General features: G+C 44.4%; 1 protein-coding gene across 1 annotated transcript in view; it reads right to left on the bottom strand.

Annotated features, from left to right (window-relative positions):
• ppm1h (protein phosphatase, Mg2+/Mn2+ dependent, 1H) overlaps positions 1 to 14,971 on the bottom strand; it is a 39,254-nt gene that overhangs the window by 4,560 nt on the left and 19,723 nt on the right. The window contains exons 4-8 of the mRNA XM_071493195.1: positions 12,973 to 13,085; positions 12,674 to 12,758; positions 12,315 to 12,433; positions 6,165 to 6,228; positions 3,953 to 4,060 (exon numbers count right to left, since the gene is read on the bottom strand). Of these exons, the coding sequence (XP_071349296.1) occupies positions 3,953 to 4,060; positions 6,165 to 6,228; positions 12,315 to 12,433; positions 12,674 to 12,758; positions 12,973 to 13,085 (489 nt within the window). The remainder of the gene's footprint in view (positions 1 to 3,952; positions 4,061 to 6,164; positions 6,229 to 12,314; positions 12,434 to 12,673; positions 12,759 to 12,972; positions 13,086 to 14,971) is intronic.

Below are 14,971 nucleotides of genomic sequence, written 5' to 3'. Positions count from 1 at the left end.
TTTGAATCAGGCCTTATACCCCGCTCACCGCCGCTGCTTTAGCTAGGTGAGACAGCAGTGTGTATCAAGACAGTGGAGGAAACCCAGACCCAGACTCAGATGAGGAGGTTGTTGTGACCAAAATCAGCGACTAGCAGACATATCAGAACAGTTAGCAGAGTTAGGATGTTTTAATTGTTTATATTGTAAATATATATATTATATTAAAAATTCTGTTGCCATGGCGCCGCGGATGGCTGCCTCGGTGTTTTGGTGCGCATTTTTTTGCCTTATTTTCTTTATAAATCCAGTTTTCTGCTTTGGTTTCCGGAGCTCTTTCACCAGAGAAGAGCTCATTAATATCAGAGAAACAACTCCAGTGGATTTTTTTCCTACTTTTCTCGACTCATCTGTGGGATTATTGGACATTTTGGTCAGAGGTGCACTGACCGTTGCTCTCGCAGTGAAACGCCGGAGGAGAGGAAAACGTGCCGGTGCGCTTGCGCGTCTCCGCCGGCGCGGACTCCGCACACCTCTCCCAGGTATCTTTCTCTCCAACGTGCGTTCACTGCCCAACAAGCTGGATGAACTTCAGCTGCTGGTGCAGAAAACAGAGACTTTTCTTCATCTTCCGTCCTGTGCTTCACGGAGACGTGGCTGTGTGGATCGATCCGGACTCTGCGCTGGAGCTGGCCGGCTTCCAACTCTTCAGAGCGGATCGCGACACAGAGCTGTCCGGCAAAACCAAAGGTGGAGGAATCTGCTTTTATGCAAACAGTGGCTGGTGCAGAGACGTGACAGTGATCCTGCAGCACTGTTCTCCTGACCTGGAGACTTTCATCATAAACTGCAGGCCCTTCTACTCCCCCCGTGAGTTCACCTCATTCATCCTGGTCGGTGTTTACATCCCACCACAGGCAAACGTGCAGGAGGCACAGCGGGCGCTCGCCGACCAGATACTGTGTGTGGAGCAGACCAACCCGGACTCCGTAGTTATTGTCCTTGGTGACTTTAACAAAGGGAACCTCAGTCATGAACTGCCCAAATACAGACAGTTTGTTAATTGCCCGACCAGAGAGGGGAACACTCTGGACCACTGTTACACCACAATCAGTGGTGCTGATCACGCCGTCCCCCGGGCTGCACTGGGCCACTCTGACCATGTGATGGTCCACCTGATTCCCACATACAGGCAGAAACTAAAACTGTGTAAACCTGTTGCGAGGACATCAAAGCAGTGGTGCAGTGAAGCCATAGAGGATCTGCGGGCATGTTTGGACTGCACTGACTGCTTCCAACAGTCTGGATGAGTTCACAGAGGCTGTGACGTCATACATCAGCTTCTGTGAGGACTGCTGTATCCCATCACGCACCAGGGTGAGTTATAACAATGACAAACCCTGGTTCACAGCTAAGCTCAGTCAGCTCAGGAGGCAAAAGGAGGAAGCTTTCAGGAGTGGGGACAGGGACAGGTTTAAAGAGTCCAAGTACAGGTTTAGCAAAGCGGTGAGAGAAGCTAAACGACTGTACTCTGAGAAACTTCAGCTCCAGTTCTCAGCCAACGACTCTGCTTCTGTCTGGAAAGGGCTCAGAAAGATCACAAACTACAAACCTAAACCCCCCCACTCCATTAATGACTTCCGTCTGGCCAACGATCTGAATGAGTTCTACTGCCGCTTTGAAAGACAGTGGGACACGCCTGACACTAACCTCCACATCAGAGCCACATCAGAACCCCCCTCCTCCCCTACCAAAGGAACGTCTCTCTCTATCCTGGAGAGAGATGTCAACAGGCTTTTTAAGAAGCAGAACCCCCGCAAAGCAGCCGGTCCTGACTCTGTCTCTCCATCATCCCTGAAGCACTGTGCTGATCAGCTGTCTCCAGTGTTCACAGACATCTTCAACACCTAACTGGAGACCTGCCACGTGCCAGCCTGCTTCAAATCCTCCACCATCATCCCTGTCCCCAAAAAACCAAGGCCCACAGGACTAAATGACTATAGACCCATTGCCCTGACCTCTGTGGTCATGAAATCATTTGAGCGTCTTGTCCTGTCCCATCTCAAATCCATCACTGACCCACTCCTGGACCCCCTGCAGTTCGCCTACAGAGCCAACAGGTCTGTAGATGACGCCGTCAACATGGCTCTCCACTTCATCCTCCAGCACCTGGACTCCTCAGGGACCTATGCCAGGATCCTGTTTGTGGACTTCAGCTCTGCCTTCAACACCATCATCCCGGCTCTGCTGCAGGACAAGCTCTCCCAGCTGAGCGTGCCTGACTCCACCTGCAGGTGGATCACAGACTTCCTGTCTGACAGGAGGCAGCACGTGAAGCTAGGAAAGCACGTGTCTGACTCCCAGACCATCAGCACTGGATCCCCGCAAGGCTGCGTTCTTTCTCCTCTGCTCTTCTCCCTGTACACCAACACCTGCACCTCCAGCCATCAGTCTGTCAAGCTCCTGAAGTTTGCAGACGACACCACTCTCATTGGCCTATTCTCTGATGGCGATGAGTCTGCCTACAGGTGGGAGACTGAGCGTCTGGTGACCTGGTGCAGGCAGAACAACCTAGAGCTAAACGCTCTGAAGACAGTGGAAATGATAGTGGACTTCAGGAAGAGCCCAGCCCCACCCACCCCCATCACCCTGTGCGACTCCCCCGTGGCTACCGTGGAGCATTTTCGCTTCTTGGGAACCACCATCACACAGGATCTCAAATGGGAGCTAAACATCAGCTCCCTCATCAAAAAAGCTCAGCAGAGGATGTATTTCCTGAGGCAATTGAAGAAGTTCAACCTGCCAAGGACTATGATGGTGAACTTCTACACCTCCATCATTGAGTCCATCCTCACCTCCTCCATCACCATCTGGTACGCTGCTGCCACGGAGAGGGACAATAACAGACTGCAGCGTATCATCCACTCTGCTGAGAAGGTGATTGGCTGCAATCTTCCGTCCCTCCAGGACCTGTACGCCTCAAGGACTCTGAGGCGTGCAGGGAAGATTGTAGCTGACTCCTCCCACCCTGGACACAAACTCTTTGAGACACTCCCCTCTGGCAGGAGGCTGCGGTCCTTCAGGACCAAAACCTCTCGCCACAAAAATAGCTTCTTCCCATCTGCTATTAGCCTCATCATAAAGGCTAGAGAGCCCCACTGTTGCTGATCAATTGCACCAATCACCAGAAAAAATTCCTTGTATGTGAAAACATACTTGGCAATAAAACTGATTCTGATTCTGATTCTGATTCTGATTGTTTGTCAGCTTGTAACAGGCAGTGGCTGACACAGTGTTAGTGGTTGTGCTAATGCAAACTCTCGCTCTCTGTACTGACAAGGTTTCAGGTTCATTTTTCCCGACCCCTGTCCCCGAAAGTTGACAGGATTGTTCCTTAGGTTATATGACGTATGAATCCCTGGCTGTCTGAATCCATTTTTAGAAGACTGTCATTGTTTTACTGCAGTTCCAAGGTGGAAATACTCAGTCATAGTTTTGTGCTTATATCGCTCATAAAATGTCTTGCATTACATAAAAAACATCATATCCATATGACATTGTTAACAAGGTTGAAAACATGATTTCCATCAGAGGAGGTTTTTAACAGCAAAAAATAATATTGTTATTATTAATTAATATTGTTAATTAGTAATAACAATTAAAACATGAGTTTCTGTCTCTTCATAACTTCACTTTCAAAGAGCAACTCTGAAATGTCACTTGTTGGATATTTGAAAACCACACAGTGTTACAGTGTTCATCCTTTGTTTACCCACCTTGTGAGAGAAAAGAAGATAGATCCTGTTCAATTCAAATAATTCAACAACAAATAGAAGTTTCACCAGAGTGGGTGGGTAAACATACATAAATCTCCAAACTTTTGTAGTGTGTAAAAGATAATGTGAGTTATTTCACTTTGCCTGTTATAGACTGTAAAGGAGGGGATAATTAAGGATGTCAGAATGGAGCCTACCTCTGGGCAGCAGGACAGGAAAGGCTTGATGTAGATGTTGGAATCATGCACTTTGAGATTGTGGTCCCCAAGACCCCTTGTGACCCCGATGGTCGCCAACACACGAGCCTGCAAAAGACCAGAGGTATATGAAGCACAATGTCTCACTAGTGTTATAGGTTCAGCTTCCCTAATTTAGGGGTTTTTAACAAAAAAATATGTAACTTTTTAATGTATACTCTTTTCTAAACACAGACAAAAGGGATACAGTGAGTTTATTATAAGTCAGGTCTTATTTTTGTAGCTTTAGCCATCATTTCCACTGGTTATGATAACTCTGCACTAAAAGTAATTCCTGAGATCTGTGGACATGGCCCGATTGCTGCTGCTGCTGCTGCAAAAAAGAAAAATCAGAGGGGGCAAGAAACATGAGCAGTCAAGCCAACAGTTTAGTCAAATTATTATATCATTTTATTTGGAGGTGAGCCTGTAACTGAGTGCAGCCGAAATGATGGTTATCGTACAGAAAAACTGTGTGTGCACAACCACAATATGGCAAGTACAGTAAGTTGAAGTTGAACCAGCAACGACTACAAAAATATAACCCAAGTTTTAATAAAGTGGAATTATCCTGTGGCCACAATGGAAAAATTAAGGACTGATAAGTGGTCAAAGAACATTTTGACAATTGTGTATTGGTTCCTGGACTCGTAATCTGACCCCAGACTGTCCTGATGAGCTGCTACTGTTCATAATGCAGGTTTCTGGATTATACTTCATGTGTGTGACTGAAGCAGGACCTTTTTGAACAAGAGCATATATACTTCCTGTAAATCCTCCTTGGATGAAGTCATTAAAACACAATGTGACTTTCATCCCTGATAACTGTAAAGAATAATCTGCACTGACATATCCCCAGTGACATTTCACTGAAGAATACAGACTACTCCCAGTGGGAATCTTTATCTGGATGGATGCACAGCATTTAGGCAAATAAATACAAGCTCATCGTCAGCATCTTCCAGTTTTGTAAGTGCCTAATAATCGTTCCCCAGGTCCCGGAAGCCATCAAACTCATTTGTAAGCCTTACGAAACTCCTTTTGATTCCTTCTGTCTGCACAGATTGCCACCGCAGCCTCTAAAAATGGCTGCTGGCACCAGACTGGGGAACTGGGCTAATTGAATCTACTGTAAAGTGTATGAAAAAGGGTGGCACAAAAGGACGGGGAGAAGAGTACGAGGGCAAGTCAGTACTGGTAGGTATGAGCTTGGATCAGTATGCAGCACAGAGAGGGAGAGAGAGAAGGAGACGGAGAAGGGAGAGTGTTTCAAAGTGGCGGTGAAGCTCCTCCGGCGGAGAAGGGGAAACATCCTGGGATTAATTGTTGAGAGCTGGGGCCCAGCAGGCTGCGCGCCGGGCTTTGAAGTGCTCTGGCGTTACTCTCCCTTGCACAAAGCCCCCTCACTCTATCTAGCCATCCATCTCCACAACTCACTTCAAAGGAAGAGGATGCGATGTGGGCATGGCCAACTGTGCAGGGGTAAACCCGAACACGGTTGAAGGTAGTGAGTTCTGTAGGGTGACATCTGCCCCAGTCATCAGTCAAACATAGATCTACTGTCTGTCTGTATTAAACCGTAGGTAGAGAAGGCCACAGAGAGAACATATTCATGTTTCCTCTCTGACCTTTTTAATGTATCAAGGACAAGATGCTGCACACCAGCACATGTACAGCATCACTGAGGAAGAGGAAAATGTCATGAACACTGTGCTGCAGTCTTGACCTTTTCTTTTGCGTTTTGTGTCAAAACACTGACAAAGATTCTCCTGTAAGCCAGTGTTTAAGCGATGTTATATTCCAATTAACATATGTCACTTTTTGGACACTTTTCATCCGTCTTTCATCACATTTTCATCATCTAACGGGTGGCCCTGTTGGGACTCCCTCTTCTGACCCCTGTCTGTGTTAGTGCTACGTTTTTAATCTGCCGTGGGGCATAAAAGCACAAAGTCCATCAGAGAGAAGAGATGATCTGTGCCATAGGTTTGTGCAGGATGTGAATCCGTGTGGAAAAAGAGGCCAGGAAGCTTTCCACTGGCAGGCTCCTCCACACAGTGATGGGGTTGAAGGGTGCTGACTAATGGTGCCCTGGCGAGCTTTGATTACAGGCGAGGCGCACAAGGCCGTGGGAGTAACTCTGTCAGCGAGCGGGCCGCTGAGCACTTCTTACCTTCTTCCCTTCGCCGTAGATCAGGGGAAACTTTAGGTCATCATCCTCGATGGTTTTATATGCCCTGCGCAGAGAAGAGAGGACACTTTAATGGGGTTTTGGTTTATGGCAGGCAGTGTACACGTGCCCTGGAGATACATCGCCTCTGCACCCCCCGCTAACAGGCCTAGCTACCGAGGTAACTGGCACAGAGACGAAGAGTATGCTAGGAGGAAAAAGAGAGACGGTGAGGAAAAAAAAATTCACCCCGACATCACACACAGCCTTAGCATAATTCCCTCCTTCTTTTTTTTCTTTCTATCTGATCTAGTCTCCCTATTGGCAAAAAGTAAGACATCTATAGAAGTATGAGACACTGGTTTACTGTGTGTGTGTGTGTCCGTGCATGCATTTATCTGAAGGTCTGGATGTAAAATGGCTGAATGATGCAAGAGTATCCATGTTCACATTCCCCTGCTCTCAGAGCAGTGTTTAAACTTCCCCAACTAATGAATAATTTACCATCTTCAGACTTGGACCAGACAGAGCTGCAGCAGAGGGAAAAACACTGTATAATACTGTATGTATTCACGCCAGCTCTGAAGATGCACTTTTCACCTTTACAGCTCAGACAGTTGCAGTGAAGACAATGTGCACTAGTGTAAGTGAGTATACTCTTTTTCACCCATTCCCACTGAGCAGTTTTACTTCAAAGGAACAGCTGTTTCACTATACAGTACCAGAAACATTATAAATTGGAGCCAATTTCCAGTAGAGCTGCCAGAGCGAAGTTTTCCATTCACAACTCACACCAGGTGCTATGAATATGGAAATCTGGCTTGTTATGAAGTCAGAGTCCTGACCTGGATCAAATAACATTTATAAATGCAGTATATACTTTATTTTGGCCTTTAGACTGGAGGAAATGCAGCCAAAATGTTCTCAACTCTCAGAAAATGGTTTTTAAAGTGAGTTAAGAACTCTTTTTATAGTGATAAATACAGAGGCTAACAACTATTTAGCCTGAAAAGTTACTTAAAACTGAGCTAAAAGTGTTATTTTGCAAATATCATGTGACTCTGGACCTGCCCCACACACCTCATCCAATGTATTTAAGCTGCTGTGAAGCAGATTAGCAGGGACCGGGATGGTTTTTACATTACTGCTGGTTCCACTCAGAGAGACCATATGTTTCCACCTTAGGCGAGCGCTCTGCTGCTGCACTCAGCACTTTTTTAACAGTGTGCAGAGCGAGGACTATCACAGTGAACGCAGCCCACAGACACAGAAATACAGTCTGCAGACTCCTCTGAGCAGAGAGCGTGGAATAAAGAGTCCGAAGACGCGTTTCCTCACTGATGTTTGCAATGTTCATGGTGTGGAAAAACCTCTAAAACAGCTTTTTGATGATGTGAGACTTGAGCTGAGCATTAAAAGAGATGTTAATGAAACCGGGGCAGGTCTTACCCTCTCTATACACAAAAAAGGGAAGCACCATTTCCTCTGCCATATCATGGCCAAGGAAACATCTTTCATTTGAATATTTTCATTCGAGTATTTTAACTTCATGAAAAAAGGAAGAAAAAAAAAAAAAACATGACAACATAGAGACACACACTTTCTGTCATTATTTCAAAGATGTCTTGGATGAAATCCCCAGAGCCGGCTGTCGGGGACAGTTTCCCTCTCGAGATGTGTGTTTACAGCGAATGCAGCCTGTCAGACTTGTGATAACAAGTGTGTGACAGAATGAGAAAGATACACATTAATCCTGTTATGATACCTGCTCCCTGCTCTGGGACACGGAGTCCAAAAAAACAGCGAGGAGAGTCGCTCAAGGGCTGCACTGTTTCACCACAACACTGAGCGCTTTCACATTCAAGGGCTGTTTGGTCGCCCAGTACATTGCAGTGTGTGACTGACTGAGAGAGAGAGAGAGAGAGAGGGAGGGGAAAGGAAGAGAGGGATGCAGGGAAGGAGAGCAGAGGGTGGGGGTGGGGTGGAGGGGTTGTATCTTCGTCCCTGCAGGTGACGAGAGGCGAGCAGGATAGGGGAGGACTGATGTCATCTCCTCTCGGCGCTAAGAGGAGTGACAGAGGACTATTAGCAGTGTGTGCTCAGCATCCCCATCTGCACACACACTTTATATACATCTCTGCACACAGAAACACACTCACAAACACAACGGATACACACACACACACACACACACACACACACACACACACACACACCTGTCAACAGACTTCGAGGTGACATTGTGGCGGGGCCTGTGTCAGCAGAGGATGAGTCAGACAAATTGGCTCAACTGACAGCCGAGTTCCAATAAACCTTTCGGCCAACCTTGATGGGCTTTCCATAGATTGACTGGTGCTCTCAGGAGCAGAGCGAGGCCAAAGCTAATGGCAGTGACCCAATCACTCTCCACGTGTTCAGGGAAGCTGCGGGCATCAGTCACACTGGTACAAAAGGCAGAGTGGAAAAAGAGAGGAAGGAGAGAGGGAGGAACAAGACAGGAAGAGGAGGCAGAGAGGGGGTGAGAATGTATGACAGTGATAAAGGTGTGTGTTAGTCTCCCTGCTCTCTCGTTCATTGTCTATAGGATCAGGGGGAGGACAGATACCCCAGTGGGCGTGCACATTAAGGAAAGACAGCTTGAGTGCTGTTTATTGTCATTTATCACTGCCCTCCTATGTGGCCTACACAACATCCTAAGCTTTTCCTCTCCTCATTCATCTCTATTTCTATCTTTGAAGCTAACCTCAATCTGCTCACATCTCTCTCTTTCTTTAAAGCAATTTCCTTCTCATTTGTTCTTTTTAACCCCCCCTCTCCGTCGTCTCCAGCCACTCACCCTCTTCCCCATCTTCCCTCCTGCCTGCCTGGCTGTGTTGCTATGGCGTTTGGATCATGTCGGACACGGCTGACTGCTCAACATCTATCACTCCGGGACGTCTCGCAAACAAAACCGCCCTCCATAAACCGCCTGGACAAGAACAGCCATTACCGCTTGCAACGCCGACGCCAGCTCACACTCTGGTCCAACTGGCCGAGGGAGGGGAGGTAAAGAGAGCGAGGGAGGGAGACAGACAGAGGTGGGCTGCAGGCCTGTATGCCTTCATTAGAGCACGGCCTTGATCATGGATGCCCAAGTAAACGCCCACACACACGCAGCGTGTGGGCACACTGACTACACGCTCAGACAGGAGAGCGTGCACAAGCACAGGCAGAGAGCTGCAGAGGCATGAAAAAATTATCCTCTGCACCTATAGAGCATCTGAACTGCACCTATACAGGATGACACAGTTAAGTCACACCCACACACATCAGAGCAATCAGCCACGCTGGCTGACAGGCTACTAATTTAAGACCTCGACTTAGCCTGGGTGAAAGTGAAGCAGAACTGGGTTATGGGTAGAACCTGATTAAAAATACATCACAGGCCGTCTGCGCTGCTGAGACAGTAAGCAGGAAGATGACAGGCGGAGAGTTCTGGGCCCGATAAGGAACACCGCCGCTGACTGACCTACATCTGCTGAACCGAGCGGCGCCGCAAAACACACCCACGGCGGGAGGGGGTTGTCAAAAAACATACTGTTCATCTCTCCCCAGTCACCTGCTTTGTCCTCACTCTACTCTCTCCTTCTCATATCTATATGCAGGAGCCCATACATACTGTAAACACAACGCATGTTTATGTTTATGTTCTACAAGGGGAGACATAATTAAAACACAAAAAGCCCATCACATTTACACAACTTAATCACCACTTCAAAAAACAGTGTTGGTGAGATTAACATTTACTCAAGTACTGTATGTATGTACAGGTTTGAAGCACTTGTACTTTCCTTGGGTATGCACCTCATCTATTTTCTTCAGAGACAAGTGTCTTTTAACCCAAACACATTTTTCTGGCAGCTATAGACACTAGTTATAAAAAACATATGATCACCCTAACAGATGTGATGATATAATGAGATACTGATGAAAATTAAACTACAGAAGAATATGAACCAGTTAAAACTGTTTCCACTTTATCCAGCTACAACAGAAATAATGTGGCTTACATGTCAATGCAGTCAATAATCAGGAATAATCGTTCAAACACTGAGGGAGCCATTCTGTCTGTCCCTTTACTTCAAGCACATTTTACTGTTAATAGTACACTAAAACTTTCACTCAGTGGTGTAGGAAGTATTAAAAGTAGTAATACCACAATGTAAAAATACAGGATTTTAACCAAACTATGAGGTGACTTTAACGTGACTTTAGCTGAACTTAAACTAACCCCCGGTGATGATGATGCAGTAGAAATCAATCAGCTGCTGTGAACAGGAAAACTGGCCAGTCACAGACCGTCACACTGGTTTCACATTCAGTTTGATTCTGTTTAAACTGTGACAACTGATCCTGGATCAGATACAAGCTTGATCACCGTTAGTCAGAAGAGTCTTAGAAAATAAAAAGGCGTAAGTGCAAAAAATATTATCACTAAATGTATTATATATTATGTATTATTATATTATTAGAATTATTTTGTAAGTGACACTTTAATGTTGTGCTGCAGGTAATCAAGCTGAAGTTTAAATTTAATTTACTGTGCAGCAATGAATTGTTTTTTGTTTGCACAATTCAAATGTTAATCTTCGCAGTGACAAGTTTCTAATTAAGTAAAAAGTACAATACTTCCACCTTAAATGCAGCGAACCAGACGTCGCGTAAAATCAAAATACTGAAGGACAATCAACTCAGAACTGTGTATAAATACACTCATGTGTGTCTGAATGTGTGCAGTTGAACTGTGTCTCTATTATTTTGTCTGCCGGTCATATAGTTATATAAATAAAGGCAGGTTAAGGAACAGAAACACCTGTTTTATCACCGTTCTGATTGCGAGACTTTTTTGAGTGCTGCTAATTAGGCAGCAGCAGTGTAACTATGGCTGCGTCACCTCAGAGTTCAAGTCCTCAATGAAATTATTTTAATAATAGAAGAAACTAGGTCTAAAAGTCGACACTTAAAGCTGGACATACAATCGTTCACTCCCTCACTTTTTGTCTCTTTAAGGCCCTTGTCTCCTCCTTTCCTCCCTTCTTCTGTCTTTTTCTCTGGCTTTCACATTTCCACCTGTCTTTAAGTATGCTCCCTTCTCTTCTCTCTCACGCCGTCTTCCTCGGGCTCTTTGACCTTTATTATCTCTCTATCCACAATGAGATAAAGAGCCCAGGCCTTGCTGTGCCCACGGATTCCTTCTTGTGCATCTCTCACAATCTGAAGCAGAAATGTCACAGCCTCCTCCTGACAGCAAAGCTTTGAATTACTTTTTTTTTTTTCATTCCGTTACACACTGAATGGGATGGAGATTTCTTTTATGGAGTATTTCATCTTGGGGACATTACAGTAAATCATTCAAATATAGAAGATGTTACAAAGTATTTCCTCTCTGAGGGCACATAAATGAATCTGACTATACACACGCTCAGTTAGGGGATGTAAAAAGAAACCGAAGAGGATTTTTAACAAATGTGTTTAGTGTGAAATAATATAACAGGAGGGCAGAGGAGACACTTACCAGCGAGACACTACTAGGGACTAGAGTAAAAAATCCAAACTTTCCCAGCTTATTAGGCCAGGTTCAAAATTCTTATTTAATTTTGTCGAGATATTAGAATCAAAGGTTTTCAATGAGGGGATTGGATATCTCTCTCTTTTATCACTCCATAAATCAGTGACAATAATGTCAACTGTCCTAAAAAAAAAAAAAATCAATTTTCGCCATGTTTTTAAGAAGGTTATATAAATCAGGCAATGAATGATATATGAAAAACCCGCCTCTGTAAAAACCTTTGTGGTGTATGGATGTGCACTGAACTCATTTTGAGAAAACGGCCTTCACAGATTAAAGACTCAAATAGACAAAGTACAATAAACACCTAATTGTGTGTTTGGGACATTTCTTCCCACTAGTCTGAAAGAAAACATGTTATCAAATGTCAAAGTTGACCAGTGCATGAAAAAACAATGTGTCACACTGCCTGTGTCTTGCCTCACTGAGGCCGAAAAACGAGAAAAATAAAAATCAAATATCCTCACTGTTGGCATGCATGTACATTTAAGATTAAGTGCTGTAGTAGTAAATCAGTCTATAAATCAGTGAATCAATCCACCCACCATCCTGACATGGTGAAGTCACGGTACAGCATCCTCTTCCCGACCTCTTTCCTCTGCACTCTCCTCGGGAATTCCAGATGTGTAAACTCATTCCCTAATAAGTGGGGCTGCATGTAGGCCTTTGATATAAGAAAAAAAGAACAGAAAGAATAAGATTGACAAGCCCAAGGGATAGGAAAAACAATTCCATAGTCTATTAAGCTGGCAAAGAGAGCAGGCAGTGTAAAGAGAGACAGAGCTAAGCATAGCCAGTGTCTCAACGGGAGGGGAGGTCAGCTCTGCTAATATCTGACAGCTGTGCTCTCAAAAAAAAAAAAAAAAAAAAAAAAAGAGCTGAGAAAGGTTTTTTTTTTTCTTACCAGGAACTGCAGTCGCTGTCTCTCTGACTCTGGTGTGAACTCTGCTGACATGGGGATGACTTCCCTGGCCCGGATAATGATAGCTCTGAGGGTGAGGAGCAGACAAAACACAACTCTGTTTCTTTAAGCTGGGACACTGCTGCTCCTGCTGTCTGCAGGGCACCAGAAGGTGAGCGACAGAATAAAGAAAGAAAAAAAAAAAAAACGCCTGTACGTTATGTATGTTTTATAGTGAGGATACACTTGTTTTGCATGTATGAGTGTGTGTATGTGTGTGTGCGTGTGTGTGTGCGTCTCACCTGCTGTCCCCCGCGTTCCCAACATAGAGCTTCCCAAGCAAATAGACGACCACCAGAGCAGTGCAGCCACCTGAGATGTTGTAGACTGCCTTCTCCTTTTCTATCTGTACATCCTAAACACACAAACACACACACACTCATTAATCCTTTGATGACAGCACACAATACACACTCATCCTCTGGAAATAATCATGTTTCTAATCATCGCAGCCTTCAAAAAGTTTTTCCTAATCAAGCAGCGGCACATTTAAGCACTGAAGCAGGAGCCTGATGCTGAGTAAAATATTTCCCTGATACTTAAAACCTGCCATGATGCATGATTATTAATTATAGCAAGATAATGGATTAATTCATCAGGAGCGCCATAAGTCGAGCTGCAATAAAAAAGAATGGAAACCAAAAAGGACATGAGAGAAAGTTTGGAGGGACTGCTGGTTATTACACCAGTTAATTAGCTCAGATTAATTTGGTGCTAATTAAACCAAAAGAAAGATTTGAAAAAAACCCACGCTATTAGTTCATTAATTAGATGAATAATTAACCTGTCAGTGAATTAATCAAAATGCTAACATACATTTGAACCAAGCTGCTCAGACTTGGTTTAACCCTTCTTTGCTCACTCTCTCTCTCCCTCTCTCTCTGGCTCCTCTCATGGCAGAACTGAGGCCGGGAGAACGGATGACGCCCCAGGGCGACTCCTTCACGTCCCTCCATCACTATCAACAGACTGAGTGGGATGAAAAATGTTGGTAAACACATCTGCAGTGAGTCCATCCTTGACACATTTTCCCAGGATGGATGTTCACCCCAGCTAAAGTGAATCACCTTCTGCTCCGCTGCTGACGACCTCCATCTGATTACAAATCTAAATGAGTGTGTGTGTGTGTGAGTGTGTGTACACATGTGTTTATATCAGGGAACAACAGTGTACTGTAGTGTGTGCGTGCATCGTGCCCATAAATATGTGTGTGTTTGTGTCTGGGTGAAAGATGCAAGTGTGTGTACACTGCTCTGCATGTGTGTAAGTGTAGTCTTTGTGTAAGATTTTTTTGAGACAGAAAGTCTGTGTGTATCTGCATGTGTGTGTTTCTGTATCCTTTCTCTCCCGTACACACACACACACACACACTCCCATGTTGCTGCTGTCTGCTCGAAGAAGCAACACATTTCTCAGGAGTGACTGGGCATGAAGGTGTACAGAGGACGGATACGTGTGTGTGTGTGTGTGTGAGTTGAGTGGGAGGGAGGTGAACAAATGTGTCCTTCACACTGGATGAATTATGAATCCATAGCGAGCCATACATATTTATCCTCACTGTATCCAATACCTCTCGCTGCAGGCAAAGTCTTTAATAATGAAAATGCCTGCATAAACATCTACACCTTTCTCCTCTCCACTTCCACCAGGAAGAATCAACCAACTGAGCTAAATAACCAGCAGGCAGAGACAGACAGAGACATGCAATGCTCAACATAAACATCTCATCCTACCTAACTGCCAATGCACATGTGTTCTCTGTAATCCTTCAAAATTAAAGTCTTTATTGTTTTCTTTAAAAAAGAAAAAAAAATACCATGAATTAGGATCAGGGACTGCCCAATTTCTCAGAAAAGTCCAAAATCATATCACCACATAAGGCATTTAGGCAAAGTAAATGTCCAGCAAATCAAACACTCTAGCAACAAGAAAGAAGCAGAGTTGATTATATTCAACTAAAATTCCATTAAAATCTACTTGAATATATTTAAGAAAAAAGTCAGGCACACATTAAAATACAACATACTCAAAAACTTTCATGCAGTACACACCCACACATCTCACCTGACCAAACTACTCAAACTGTATCTCAATGCAGTGAAAGATTTAATTCAACCTCCAAAGAAACACAAATGCAAAATAAATAAAAAAAATCTGACCTTACCTGTTAGACAAACTAAAAACTCACAAATATATGAGGAGGTGATTCATCATTTGAAAATGAGCAATTTTATTTAACAT

This window comes from Trachinotus anak, unplaced genomic scaffold (genome assembly GCF_046630095.1).
Source record: "Trachinotus anak isolate AG129_WGS33_773 ecotype Australia unplaced genomic scaffold, CSIRO_AGI_Tana_v1 ptg000002l, whole genome shotgun sequence".
Classification (NCBI taxonomy): Eukaryota; Metazoa; Chordata; class Actinopteri; order Carangiformes; family Carangidae; genus Trachinotus; species Trachinotus anak.
The sequence above is the reverse complement of the archived record's forward strand: the minus strand, read 5'-3'. Positions and strand labels throughout refer to the sequence as shown.